This window comes from Papio anubis, chromosome 14 (genome assembly GCF_008728515.1).
Source record: "Papio anubis isolate 15944 chromosome 14, Panubis1.0, whole genome shotgun sequence".
Taxonomy (NCBI): domain Eukaryota; kingdom Metazoa; phylum Chordata; class Mammalia; order Primates; family Cercopithecidae; genus Papio; species Papio anubis.
The window spans coordinates 37,499,497-37,512,782 of record NC_044989.1 but is presented as its reverse complement, the minus strand read 5'-3'; the positions used below and the strand labels follow the sequence as shown (position 1 = coordinate 37,512,782).

Genomic DNA, 13,286 nt, shown 5'->3' with positions numbered 1-13,286 from the left:
AAAGTCAAACAACAAACTAACATCAAAATAACTGACGATTTGTCCCTCAATTAACATCTAACCAAAAACCAACATTTCAGATCTAAACAGTTCAGATCTAGACAGTTTAGATCTGGGATGGACCTTAAGATGATAAATGAATAACTGGAAATGAATGTGAGGGCTTTTTTTTTTTCCCCCTCCTCCAAAGAAATACAGGATTTTCTATCCTAGCCAAGTCCCATGTGGCCTGTGCTCACTAATGCGACATGACACGTAGGCAAGAGCCTCAAAAAAACTGTGACAGGAAGCTCCCAAGGAAAGGGGAATTTAAATAGCGGGACGACACTGATCCTACCGTCAGTCTTGCAAAAGCCAACTAAACAAATGATTCCCCAGCTAGAGACTCCTAGCTTTTAATAGTGGGTGGACTTTGTCCTAAAGAGCATTGTGTATGCAGTGCCTTACCTTTTCTATTGCAAATTTACATGCTGTCTTATCACCTCATCAAAAGAAATGTTTAGAACCTTTTTTGAAATCAGCATTCATAACTCTCCACAATTTGTAGTGCTGTGCTTTGCTCATAGTAGGCTATCAGTAAATATGGGTTCATCCTAACAGTAAATACGAATTGATTTAATGAGACTATACAAAACTACATGATACAAAGCATTAATAGTTTGAATAGAGAGAAATCACTATGCATCTAACATGAGTTTTTCTGCAGACTATGAAAATGAGTTATCCCTAGACTGTTAAAAAAAAAAAAAAATTCCATAAAATGGGTCATTTAAAAAAAAAAAAAGCGTATACTCCAGAACATCTGGTATCCAGATGATGAAATGCTCCATAAAATGGCTTCTTCAACACCAATTGCAGATTGCAAGCTTACAAAATGAATTGGAATTTTTAAAAATTTATCTGTTAGCATTAATCAGAAGTCGCACACAAACTTATTTCTCAACTTGTTACCAGGTCTTGATCATAATTTCTGATGACCTTGTTGACACGAAAGTCCATAAGAGAATCAGCAAATATTCTCAAAAGAGTTTTTCCTGAAGCAACTTTTTTATTTTTTTGAGACGGAGTCTCACTCTGTTGCCAGGCTAGAGTGCAGCGGGGCAATCTTGGCTCACTGCAACTTCCAACTCCCTGGTTCAAGCAATTCTCCCGAGAAGCTGGGATCACAGGCACGTGCCACCACGCCCAGCTAATTTTTGTATTTTTGGTAGAGACAAGGTTTCACCATGTTGGCCAGGATGGTCTCGATCTCTTGACCTCATGATCTGCCTGCCTCAGCCTCCCAAAGTGCTGGGATTACAGGCATGAGCCACTACACCTGGCCCTGCAACTTTTTTGTTCAGTGTAAGTATTTTTTGTTTATCTTAGCAGCTAAGATAAATCATCTTTATAAACAATCAAATTGGCTGCATAATCTAATTAGTTCACAAATATCCCTTGTTGTTTTGTTTTTGGCTTTCAGACTTAGTCTACAAGTCCCCACCAGAAGTCTCTAGGGGAACTCCCCAAACTACCACTGCTATCATACAAATACCCCTAAGCAGGGAGTACGTGGCTGTGGCAGGGAATCTAAAGCAGTTGCGCTTCCCCAATACCAAAGCAGCAAAGGGCTAGGCCCTCCAGGGGAGTTAAAAAGCAATTCAGAATATAGATCACACTTTGGGTTGCTATACATCTACGTTTTAAAATGGAGAGGAGAGAAAAAAAGAGAAAGAGAAAGAGTGAGAGAGATGGAGACAGGGATAAAGCAGAGATGGATGGAGACTGAGTAGAGAAAGAAAAAAAAATACAAAGATGAAGATATGAGCATGAGAGAGAGGCTATTACAAAATAGTCTACTTCCAAAGAGTAGTAGGGGGATTTATTCTAGGTTAACACTAGTGAATGATCCTGGGTTGCATTTAATTAAACGTAAATTCTAGTTTCCAGGTTCTGAGCAACAATGACATCAGTAGACCAGATTTGTTTGGAGGAAGCTGATTTTCCAGTGTTTGCGCTAAGTCTGCAAACACATCGTCATCAGGATGCTGACTTCTGCCACCCAAAGACTCAGGTACCTCTTTCCTCTTGAGTGCACCATATATGAGTTCCTCAGGCTCCTCCCCTTAGGGGGCTGGACTGAGGGTGCACCTGGGATCTATGTATCTGATGATATTCAGTTTCAGTGGCTCAGATGCACTGTACATCTGTGGGGTATTTTACCCCCTGAAGTTTCTAGTTTGCCTCTTTTAGACAAAGGCTATTGCTTGCCCATTTGTGAGACTTTATCATCCTAATTTTTAAATTTTTTATGTCTATCTTATAAATCAATGAAATAGCTCCAAATGTATTATCTTCAAATTACTTACTTTACAAATAACTCATCTCCTCAAAATAAAATTTCCTAATAATCCAATAGGCAGCTTTGGGGTCATCGATCAGAGACCAGGAAAACACATAATGTGGGACAGGTTTCCCCCAAAATATTCTCTTTCTGTAAAAGAGAATCCATAGTAATGCACATCTTTACTGATAACTGTGAAAGTTAATTCACAAAGCAATTTTATATCAAGTTTACCCTTTTTTAATATTTGAGGATCTTCTCTAGTTATATCCTTGAAACTCTACATTATAAAACATCTCATCTAGTGTTCAAAAAGTCCTCAGGAGAAAAAAAAAAAAGGTTCAATCATTTTTGTTTTAATTCAGTTCTACATGAAAGGATCTAATCTTAGTCAAATTAAGGCCATTCGTGTAGTTCCCTCATAATTACTCTGTCATCTACCTCACTTTCAAAATGAGAATTCCTTTGTCTTCCACAGCTTAGAAGATAGGTCTCTAAAAATTAATGGTAATTTTCTTCTCAAAAAATTCTAAAATGGAATCTAAGTGAGATATCTAACATAGCCATCAGCCAGACCATGCATAGGCAGCCCAGCAGTAGTTCCCAACACATTCTAAAATACTGTCTATAAATTTCTCATTTGCCTCCACCCCCATATGATAGTAGAGAATGTTACTGAAACTTTAGTAACACTTTTAAATGAATATGTATCTTTTTAATCACAACAGTATCTATATATATTATTTATGCTATATACTGTCTTCTGTTGAAGCTGAAGATCAACTAGCAATGTTTATTGTGTTCATGGATTTCCAGAGCCTGCAGGCGAGGAACCTCAGGCCTGAAGTATGTACATCATTTCTGGGTATATACAGTGCTCTGGGCAAATGATATGGGGAAATAAAAGAGGTTGAGTTGAATGGGAAGAGTAAGCATCAGAGACCTCGATTTTTTCTAACAAGGAACTGAGGCTTTTGGAAAATGGCAGTTAAGTGCCCTGACCTTCTTTTAAGAAAGTGCTTGAGAGATAAGGCCCAGGCAATATTGTTAAAGTGAATGGTATGTGCCTTACTGTCCAACTTGGGCATAAGAAGATCGAGAGCTGGAGACATTTGAGGGCACGAAGCACAGAACTGATTTCTCCCAGCTCTCCAGTGATAAGATAGAGATATCAAGCAGATTCTGGCCTCATCACTGGTACAAGTATAACCTTGAGCAAGTTAATTCATATACCTCAACCTCAGATCTTTTTAAATTCCTAACATTGAGATAATAATAGCATCCACACACTGTTGTGAAGGCTGAACGAGATGATCTATGCAAAGAATTCAGTAAAGTGCCTGACCCAGAAACACTGCTCAGTGAAAGTCAGCCATCATCGCTATTATTCTTCTCTCTCCCTAAAGGTTAGACAGAACTAAGGTGCCTGCAGGTTGTCTACTGTCTAATTCCTTGGGAGAAGCCAGAGCTATTCAGATGGAAGACAAGAGGCTAATGGGGAGACAGACACATGGATATCTAGGCTAGCCTGAGGGGCAGAGGCTACCCACTGGGTAGAAAGGAAGAGCCCAGCCCGGCTCGGTGGCTCACGCCTGTAATCCCAGCACTTTGGGAGGCTGACAGGCAGATCACGAGGTCAGGAGATAGAGACCATCCTGGGAAACGTGGTGAAACCCTGTCTCTACTAAAAATACAAAAATTAGCCAGGCGTGGTGGTGTGCTCCTGTATTCCCAGCTACTGGGGAGGCTGAGGCAGGGGAATGCCTTGAACCCAGAAGGCGGAGGTTGCAGGGAACCGAGATCGTGCCACTGCACTCCAGCCTGGGCGACAGAGCGAGACTCTGAAATCGAAAGCAAGAGCTCAAGAGCTGGGCACCTGGGACTTGCAGTTCTCACTCTGGGCACAGCAGTGGGTGCCAAGGTCTTTTGCCTGAGGAGTTTCAGAAGAGGATGTGAAAGGCCAGTCCCATTCCTTCCCAAGTGGCCCCTTAAAAAGGGGTAGTTTGAAAAAAACAGATATTCAGAGGTGAGGTTTCAGATTGCTTAGGAAGACCGACATTAAAGAGGCAAAGAGACATCCAAGGTCTGGCCCAGCTTATTCTACCCTCCACGATGGTGGTAAAATCAATGGGTCTTGAAATCAGTTTAGTGGGTTATGACCAGCATTTTTTTAAGAACCAATAAAATAGAACTGACAATATCGCAGTAAAATGCAAGTATAAATAAGAGTATTTTTCATGGAAGTTTTGTTTCAGTTAAATATACTAGTACGTTTGTGGGTATAAAATGTAAAATCCATTTTTTTTACTTTCTGTCAGAGTCAGAAGTTTGAGAAGCACTGCCCTGGAGAAATGTAGCTTATCACCAGCCTTAACTCTCCCTCCAGGGAGAATACAATTTCCCTAAGGCAAGTGATGGCCTGATAGTACAATGATACTCTTGGCCCAGAACCTTCAAGCAAGGACTCCCTAAGGCTGTTGCTGTTCATTGCTTAGGATTCAAGAAAACTTGGTTGGGAGACTACAGGTGTGTAACTGAATGGTTAAGAGTTAAGGACTGTGTAATGTTGTACCCCAAATAGAGACTTCACACATAAACTACTGACATTAACATGTACCACTTAGTATTCAGAACAGACACGTACTCTCAGTCGTTTGATTTTTCTTGGTTGACTATGTGGTGAATAAGGAGATGACAGATCTGAATATTAGACACCTCAGAACTTCAGCCATAACACTATCCCCCATGGGAAAGCAAAGTATTCACACAACCTTGAGGTTTATGTCCCATGTTCTCACCTGACGAGCAGCGTAGCTTCCAGGGGATCCCGGGTATCGCTCTATCAGCAACGGCTGTAAGTCATTTCGCCACATTTCAGAGATACTGGTGCCTTCTGCAATTTGCCGAAGAGCCGATGAATTCAAAATGGCTGGTTGGTGATAATTCTGAGGATTCAATGAAATCATTTAACTGGCTATCATTTCATAATATGTTTAAGACTCTGACATGTTTGCAATTAATTGCTTAAAACTTCAAAATAAGGGAGAACTTTGTGTCAAATTAGGTAAATTAAACTACTCAACTTTAAAATTGGGCTGTTAGGGCCAGGCACGGTGGCTCAAACCTGTAATGCCAGCACTTTGGGAAGCTGAGGCAAGAGGACTGCTTGAGCCCAGGAGTTTGAGACCAGCTCTAGCAACATAATGAGACCTTGTCTCTACAAAAAATGAAAAAATTAACTGGGTGTGGTGACCCATGGTGTGTGCCCGTCGTTCCAGCTACTCAGGAGGCTGAGGTGGGAGGATTGCTTGAGCCCAGGAGGTTGAGGTTGCAGTGAGCTGTGTTACTGAGCCCTCCAGCTGAGCAACAGGAGACCCTGTCTCAATAAAAAATTTAAAAATAATTTTAAAACCCAACTGTTAGCCTAAGTAAATCTTACACAGTTTAGAGTAGGAGTAGTCAGGGAAGACTTTATAGATGAGCCACAAATTAAGGGGTCCCCAAATTTTAATAGGATTTTAATAGCAAGCCTAATTCAAAATTTTATAATGATTACATGTTGAAATTGTAAATTTTTGATATATTAGGTTAAATGAAGTATATTATTAAAATTAATTTTACCCTTTTTCCACTTTTTTAATGTGGCTACTAGAAAAATTAAAATTACATATGTTTCTTTCATAATCTTTTTTTTTTTAAAGCTGGGGTTTCTCTCTGTCACCCAGGCTGGAGTGCAGTGGTGCAATCTGGCTCACTGCAACCTCCACCTCCCAGGCTCAATCAATCTTCCCACCTCAGTCTCCTGAGTAGCTGAGTCATTATTTCTTTTTATTATTTTATTTTAGATGGAGTTTCATTCTTGTTGCCCAGGCTGGAGTACAATGGCATGATCTTGGCTCACTGCAACCTCTGCCTCCTGGGTTCAATCAATTCTCCTGTCTCAGCCTCCTGAGTAGCTGGGATTACAGGTGCATGCCACCACGCCCAGCTAATTTTTGTATTTTTAGTAGAGCAGGGTTTCATCATATTGGTCAGGCTGGTCTCGAACTCCTGACCTCAGGTGATCCACCCGCCTCGGCCTCCCAAAGTGCTGGGATTACAGGCGTGAGCCACCATACCTGGCCCTGAGTCATTATTTCTATTAGACAGTGCCAACTCAGATGATTGTTGCAATTCCTTTCAGTCTGAGATTGGTGAGTCTATAGCCAACTAAATAGTAAACGTTTTAACTTCAATTAAAATTATTTTTAAATTCCATTAAAATTCACATAACATTCAAATTTGTATTTTGATGACTTCACACATACCGTATATTCTTATGATACTGGTAATGATGAACCATTCATTCATTATATGTTTATCAGGCACCTAATAATGGAATGTGTTACTCCTCCTCAACAGGAAGAGAATAATTGATCCGATGACTCCTTCCCTAAGGGGAAGGATGAGGATGACATAAGAATATTGAATTATTTGGAAGGCAAAACAGAAGTTAGGGGAGGCCTAGTTTATAGTTCCTTTCAGGACCAGCGTTAGTTGAATATGTTTAAGTAGTCAGGCAAGTATTTTCATTCCATGTGATCCAGTCCATGTGACTGGTGTGAAACTGGACTTCAGATAATGCTTATTGCCTAATTACTTACACTCATCTACACTCTGAGATGGCTGTTTACTCTCCAGTACTTACCATGCAAAGAGGCTATAGGATCAGACAGACCCTCTCAACTCAGCACCCCACCACCTACTAGCTGTAACTCTTTCCAGGTTACTAAACCTCAGTAAGGCTCAATTTCCTCATCTGTAAAACAGAGGTAATAACACCTGAATCCTAGCATAACTGAAATTAAGTGAACTAACATATGTAAACTGCCATAGTAAATATTCAATGTATTAGTTATTATTTCCTTCTATCAAACACTAAAGAGCCATAGAATGAATTTTAAAGTTGGAAAAGCCACTTAGAGATGCTCTAGTCTCCAACCTCCTTCATTTATATTTGTGGAAACTGAGATTCATAGAAACCAGTTGACTTCCTGAGGCTGAAGGAGAGTTATAGATAAATCCACAAAAAGATCCCGTCTGTGGATTTCCAATCCCACGCTAGTTTTACTCTGCCTCACTGTATCATTTATGCACTTCCAGTTTATTCCCGAATATTGATGGTGTGCCTGAACATCAGAAGATTTGTGTTTGTTTATTGGTAGGACATTTTTAAATATTTTCCTTGATAAACTTGTCAGTGCAGGCTTTAAATCCCTTGGTACCTCCAGCATCTAAGTCCTCATGCCAGTTCCCAAACAGCAGTTGGAAAAAGAAAGCTGAAGCTGAAGCTGAAGCTGAAAGACAAAGCAATAGAAATGTGCCAAGGGATAAGAAGAATACGGAGGCAAGAGGTCAGAAGACTTCCATGGTTAATTATTACTCAACTCGGCCAACAGAAGCCTGTCTGGTCTCCCCCCTCACCCTTGCTCACCATGCTTCGGTCACCCTGGCATTTGGCCAGGCCTCAAATGCTCTGAGGTTATGCCCTCATGAGGCTTTGGCGTCTGCGGTGCCTTCTGCCTTACAAGCTGTTTCCCTTCCTCTTCACCTGGCTAACTCCTGCTCACTTCAGCTTGCAGCTTGGAGGCCACTTCTTTGTGTGTTTACTTGTTTGATGTCTGTCTTTCATACAAGACATCAGCTCCATAAGGGCTGGAACTCCCTCTCTCTCTGTTGCTTACCTCTCTCTCCCACACAGGCCACACAGGGCCTGGTTCATCTTGAGCATTTGATAAATATTGGGCAAATTAATCAAAATAGCAATCAACAGATGAACTATCTTTCTAAAATTATCTTCGCTAAGACTGTATTTATATAATAATAAAGTAATGTGGGCATTTTTCTGCATTGTAAATACCAAATCCGTTGAATGCACAAGCAAGCATAAAGACAGAAGAGACAGGTGGCTACCTGGTGCCATGGCCAGGAAGTGCTGTGGTTCAAAGTTATTGGGCTTTGCTCTTTTTGAATTTCTGACATTCGATGCTTCTGATGATGAAGAGCTGGGTTGACCCAAGCAGTCACTATGACAACCAAAACTGTTGTGTAAAAAGCTGCTTGACGAGTAGCTCCTTGTCTATTTACTGTCCAATACTCTATCCCAAAGCCCATCTGGTCACTGTGGACAGAAGCTTTCACTCCATGTCCAGAGTGAAACGAAATCACTTGTGTTTAAATAGCTGGTTTCTAGAGGCTTGAAAGAGCTCTTAAGATATTTAAGAAAAAACAGGAACAAAATAAATGCCGCCTCCCCCAAGCATCTCTAACTAGAAGAGATACTGTGGATGAAACCTAGTTGGCAAATAGCACCAAAAAATGCTTAATGGATAACTAAAGGGTAAATCCAGCAGATAGGCCAGGCCTACTGATGCTGATGAATCTAAAGACTTACATGTGTTTGCTCCTCAACCTCCTAGGCTCAACCATTTAATTAACATACTTCAGTAAAGAGCCCTGACTCTCCTTGCCCCTCTGGGGGCAAAGATGCCCCTGTAAAATCACAGAGTTAAAAGCTTCCCAGTAACTGAAGGACATAGAAGAGGAAACAACCAACTACACTCAGGCAATTACTTAAGCCTTCTATTCATTAAAGCCCTGTGTGGAAAAGCATTTGACTTTCCCAACCTAAATAGCATGCATTCAATGTTTAAGGGGTCTTATGCTCAGAACTCAATAAATATACAAATTTAGGTGGAGATGAGATGAATGAATAAGAGGAAAAAGCTGGAAAGAAAGAGTGAGCTCAGCAGGGGGAAAGTAACTCAGGCAAAAACAAAGTTGAGCCCAATGGTAAATGCTAACCCCAATTTACTGTAGGGTTATCTCAGTTAAAAGACACGTAGACAATTTTCTATCAGTGCAGGTGTTCTCAGAGGAATGAGACTCTGTTACAGCCCCTGCCTTGTCTTTTCATCCAGACAGAAAGGACAGTAAGTCTGCTCTGAGTGACAAGAATCTTTCAGCCAAAAGTGTGAACCAGATATCCTGAAGCATCTCCTCTAGGCTAATCATGTGGTGCCAGGCCAAAGAGGGTTTTCATTACATAATTGATAGAGTTGGCCCAGCTTGCAAAGGGTTTTGAGGTTCCAAAACATTGAATTAAAGGGAGATCATTACAGAAGTGCGGCCAATGCAAGTCCAGTTTCTATTCTATATGAGTGTCTCCCAGGCAATTCTCAGATTAACACCTCTGTCTGTCTGCAAAGTCAGCTCAATCAGCAGTTATTGAACTCATTCTGTGTGTCAGAAGCCATTGATACTAAAAATTCACTGGGGGAATGGTTGGGAACTGAATAAGACAACATCTGTCTTTTTTTAAATGTAAGCAGCCCTCTACTTAAAAGCAGAGCAGTGCAGGCTTTAACCACAACAACTTAGGGTGAAATCTCAGCTCTCTCACTTACTAGCTATGACTAGGAAAGAGTCCATATCTGTAAAATGGATCTCATAGTACTTACCAACCAGATGGTAAGGCTCCAAAATGACATTTGGTCTTTCTCTCCCCACCAACACCCAGTCCGCCACTGACTTCCACGTCCCTGCCTTAGAGTCTCCATTGTTGCTTCCATTAGAATGCAGAAACAACAATCACACACACACACACACACACACACACACGCGCAGAGAGAGAGAGAGAGAGAAATAGAAATAAAAACACCAAAATGGTTAACAGCAATTATCTCTGAAAAGTGGGATTATGGGTGGCATTTGTTTTCTTTTTAATGTATTTTTCTGTATTTTCCAAGTTTTCTAAAATGAGCACATGTCAACTTTATAATTAGAAGACTTCAATAGAAGCCAGACTTTTTAGTTTATTGGAGCTAACATTTTTTAAAGAACATATAAAGCCCTCAAAGGCCATCAGTCATTTGCACCTAAGGAGGAATGATTAATGAGATTCTGTTTAACAGCTGGTTGACAATGTTGTACTAAAGGAATGGGCCTGTACTAAAGGAATAGGACTGGTGACCAAAGGGCCTGGGAAAGGTTCAGAAAAAGTAACTCTGGAATATGGATCAACACCCAGAATAATGATGACCTTTAAGCTGCATGAAGGAGATCAAGGAAAGGAGAAAATAGGGATGTCAGAAGAGAAGGTACCAAAAACAAACTACCTGTTTTGGAATGCCATTTAGGGTCCACCCCGGCCCAGAAAGAGAGAGTAAGCTCTTCATCTGGCCCTCCAAATTTCCTACTAGCCCCACACTTTTGCACTACCTGGGCACTGTTCTGGGTACACCAGCCAGGACTCATCTACCATGAGAAAAGCATAGAAGAAGAAAGGAGAGATCAGGGCTTAAGCCAAACCCTAGCTCTTCAGTTCGCTAGTATAATAGTTGTCAAGTTTCCTCATCCATAAATTGAGGATGAATTCACTCATGGGGGGTGCTGTGAAGTTCAAGTGACGTGTGTGTGTGTGTGTGTGTGTGTGTGTGTATATATATATATATATATATATCACCCCATACCCAGATGCCAATGCCTCTAAATACACATGTGTGTGCCCACCTGGGAGTTTAACAATTTATAGTATTGTTATTATGGAACAATTGTTTCCAGGTTTCAAATATATAATCAAATCATGGTCTCTGAATGCCACCATAAACTAGAGTTGATCTCCTTTTACATATTCAAAGCCACTGAAAGAGACACACCTTTATTACAAAACGAAGGAAATGGATTTCAAAATCGATGCTTTCTTTACCACACCTCACCTGTTGGCAGATCAGTGTACCAAGGACATACATCATATGATTAAAATAGTCAGACACCGTAAAAAGTAGGAAAGCACATATATTTTAGTGTGGACCAATTCATCACCCAGGCTGCAAGACTTTATGAAGGTCTACAGAATAAGGGGAGGAAGCTAGAAATTGGGAAATGTGATGGCTGATTGTCATTCGCTTTTAACGATTTGAAAACATTCAGTTTCTCAATGGAACAGTGATCAGAAGCTTCTTAAAATAAATATAAAAGGGATTCGATTAATGCTTTAAAAAATGTTTCTCAAAAGTTAAATTTTCATTGGTTTAAAATATTTTAAGAACCACAGCACCTTTTCCCACCCATAAATACCCCCGCCTACACACACCTACAAATGATCTTTTCAGATTGTTTTTTTTCAGTTTCCATCTCATTTATTCCCTTCCATTTAGATGTATCACAAAGATACTTTTGGTTTGGCTCCATATTCTAGTTTGTAAGGTTCTCTTCCCAATTTCTGACCAGAAAGGTATTCTCAGTGAAGTGAAGGAGAGGATTTTTTTTGTGTCGTTCCACGTTCTTCTTCATGGGCCCCCATGGGAAGCTGTTTTTCTTATAGTAAAGTTATTCTTATGTTACAGACTTCCCTCACTCTCACCAGGTTCCCTGTGGCCTGTGGTCTCCATGTGTAAGTGGGGCCTGCTGTGACCCCTGAGTGGTGATTACATTAGATCCGAAGAATTGAAATGGGCTGTTCACGTACATATGCATGTAGCTGGGTGGGAGTGGGCATTCGCCAGTGTGCCCTGTATTTCAAACATTTGAGTACATACAGGCATACTCTAAGTGTGTAAAACGTCTGCTCAATAACACTGCCAAAGTTTATATCGCTTTACTTTGCTGCTTTTCTTAATATCTCTATAACATACTATTTTGCGCTAACATCATTAACATTTGCACAATCCCTTAGCAATTTCATGATTTCAGAACTGTTACACAAGAAAAGGAAGTAATTGTGAACCCATATACTTCTTGCAGAGGGAACTTGCAAATCACTTTTATCCTAAGTTCCTTATATGCGATTTCTACCTACAACTAGATCTATTTTCTCTGAAAATAGCAGGTACCCTCTTTTAAGGGGGAAAGAAAAAAAAAAGGTTTTTAAAGTAAGCAGGTCTCCAGTGAAGGTCCTTCCTTCCGAGTTGCTCTTTTTAAAAATCTAAAACAAACAACACACATCCGTCCTGAGACTGTAGGGACACTTCAGCGCCCCAGCAGCATCCTTGGATGAAGCAGCGGGGGAGCTGCGGGCACACCCCCAGGCGCGCCCCGCACCCTGGCGGCCCCGGAGCGCGGGCTCCGCTGGCCTCGCGGGTCCCGAGTGGGCGGTGGCGCCGCGATGCGCCCTCGCCTCCCGGCTCAGCCGCCGCTGGCGAGACACATTTCCTGTGCCTATCAGCACCCCCATCAGACCGCAGCCCAGGGGAGACCAGTGACATCACCCAGCCCCCCTGGCGTCTCCAGAGCAGCCCCGGACCGGCCGAGGCACCCCGGCGAGTACGCAGAGCCCCGACTCCTCCGGGCGCCGGTGCCTGGGCTGGGGACCGCGGCCCTGCCCCGCCTCCCGCTCTGCCTAGGTAGGGCTAGCCGGGTCGGGGGTCCCCGCACCGGACCAGAACCGCTCAAGTACAACTACGCAGAAACAGCCCCTCACCTTCTCCTCTGGCCAGGCTGCGGCACTCGGACTGACCCCCGGGGATGCCCAGGGCAGGGGGGCCACCAGCAGCAGCAGGTGGAGGGTGCCCACGACTCGCCGGTCCCCTCCGCCTGCCATCTCTCCAAGGCTGTCTGGGAGCGAGTTCCCCTGGCCGCTGGCGGTCACGAGCTCGGGAACGCGCGTCCTTCTCCTTCCCTGTTCTCCACCCTTGGGTCGACTGCGCCCGCCTTCCCATCGCCTCCGGGTCGCCTCCCGCCGCGTCGCGCAGGCTGCAGCCCTCCTACCCCGCACCTTCGCAAACCCCGGGGCTGGGCAGCCCTGGGTGACAGACACAAGCTTCCGAATCCAAGGGAACAAAGGCGGCCACTTCCTTCTCTGGGAGAGGATGAAAGGAAGGAAGGAAGAGACATGGAAGAGGCTTTTTATGATCTCCAATGCCAAAACAGGGAATGGAAAAGGGAGGAAGGGTTCACCAGACCCTAGGGAGTTATGAAGTGTTTC

At 42.4% G+C, this 13,286-nt stretch overlaps 1 protein-coding gene across 2 annotated transcripts in view; it reads right to left on the bottom strand.

Moving 5' to 3' along the window:
- QPCT (glutaminyl-peptide cyclotransferase) overlaps positions 1 to 13,082 on the bottom strand; it is a 28,617-nt gene extending 15,535 nt beyond the window's left edge. Inside the window, exons 1-3 of one of the 2 annotated variants that reach the window (XM_021924752.2) lie at positions 12,783 to 12,896; positions 6,631 to 6,755; positions 5,122 to 5,268 (exon numbers count right to left, since the gene is read on the bottom strand). In XM_021924752.2, coding sequence (XP_021780444.1) covers positions 5,122 to 5,196 — 75 coding nt within the window. In that variant the 5' untranslated portion in view covers positions 5,197 to 5,268; positions 6,631 to 6,755; positions 12,783 to 12,896. Of the gene's footprint in view, positions 1 to 5,121; positions 5,269 to 6,630; positions 6,756 to 12,782 lie in introns of both variants that reach the window. The other variant, XM_003908510.4, reaches the window with a different exon arrangement.
- Positions 13,083 to 13,286: the final 204 nt, after the last annotated feature.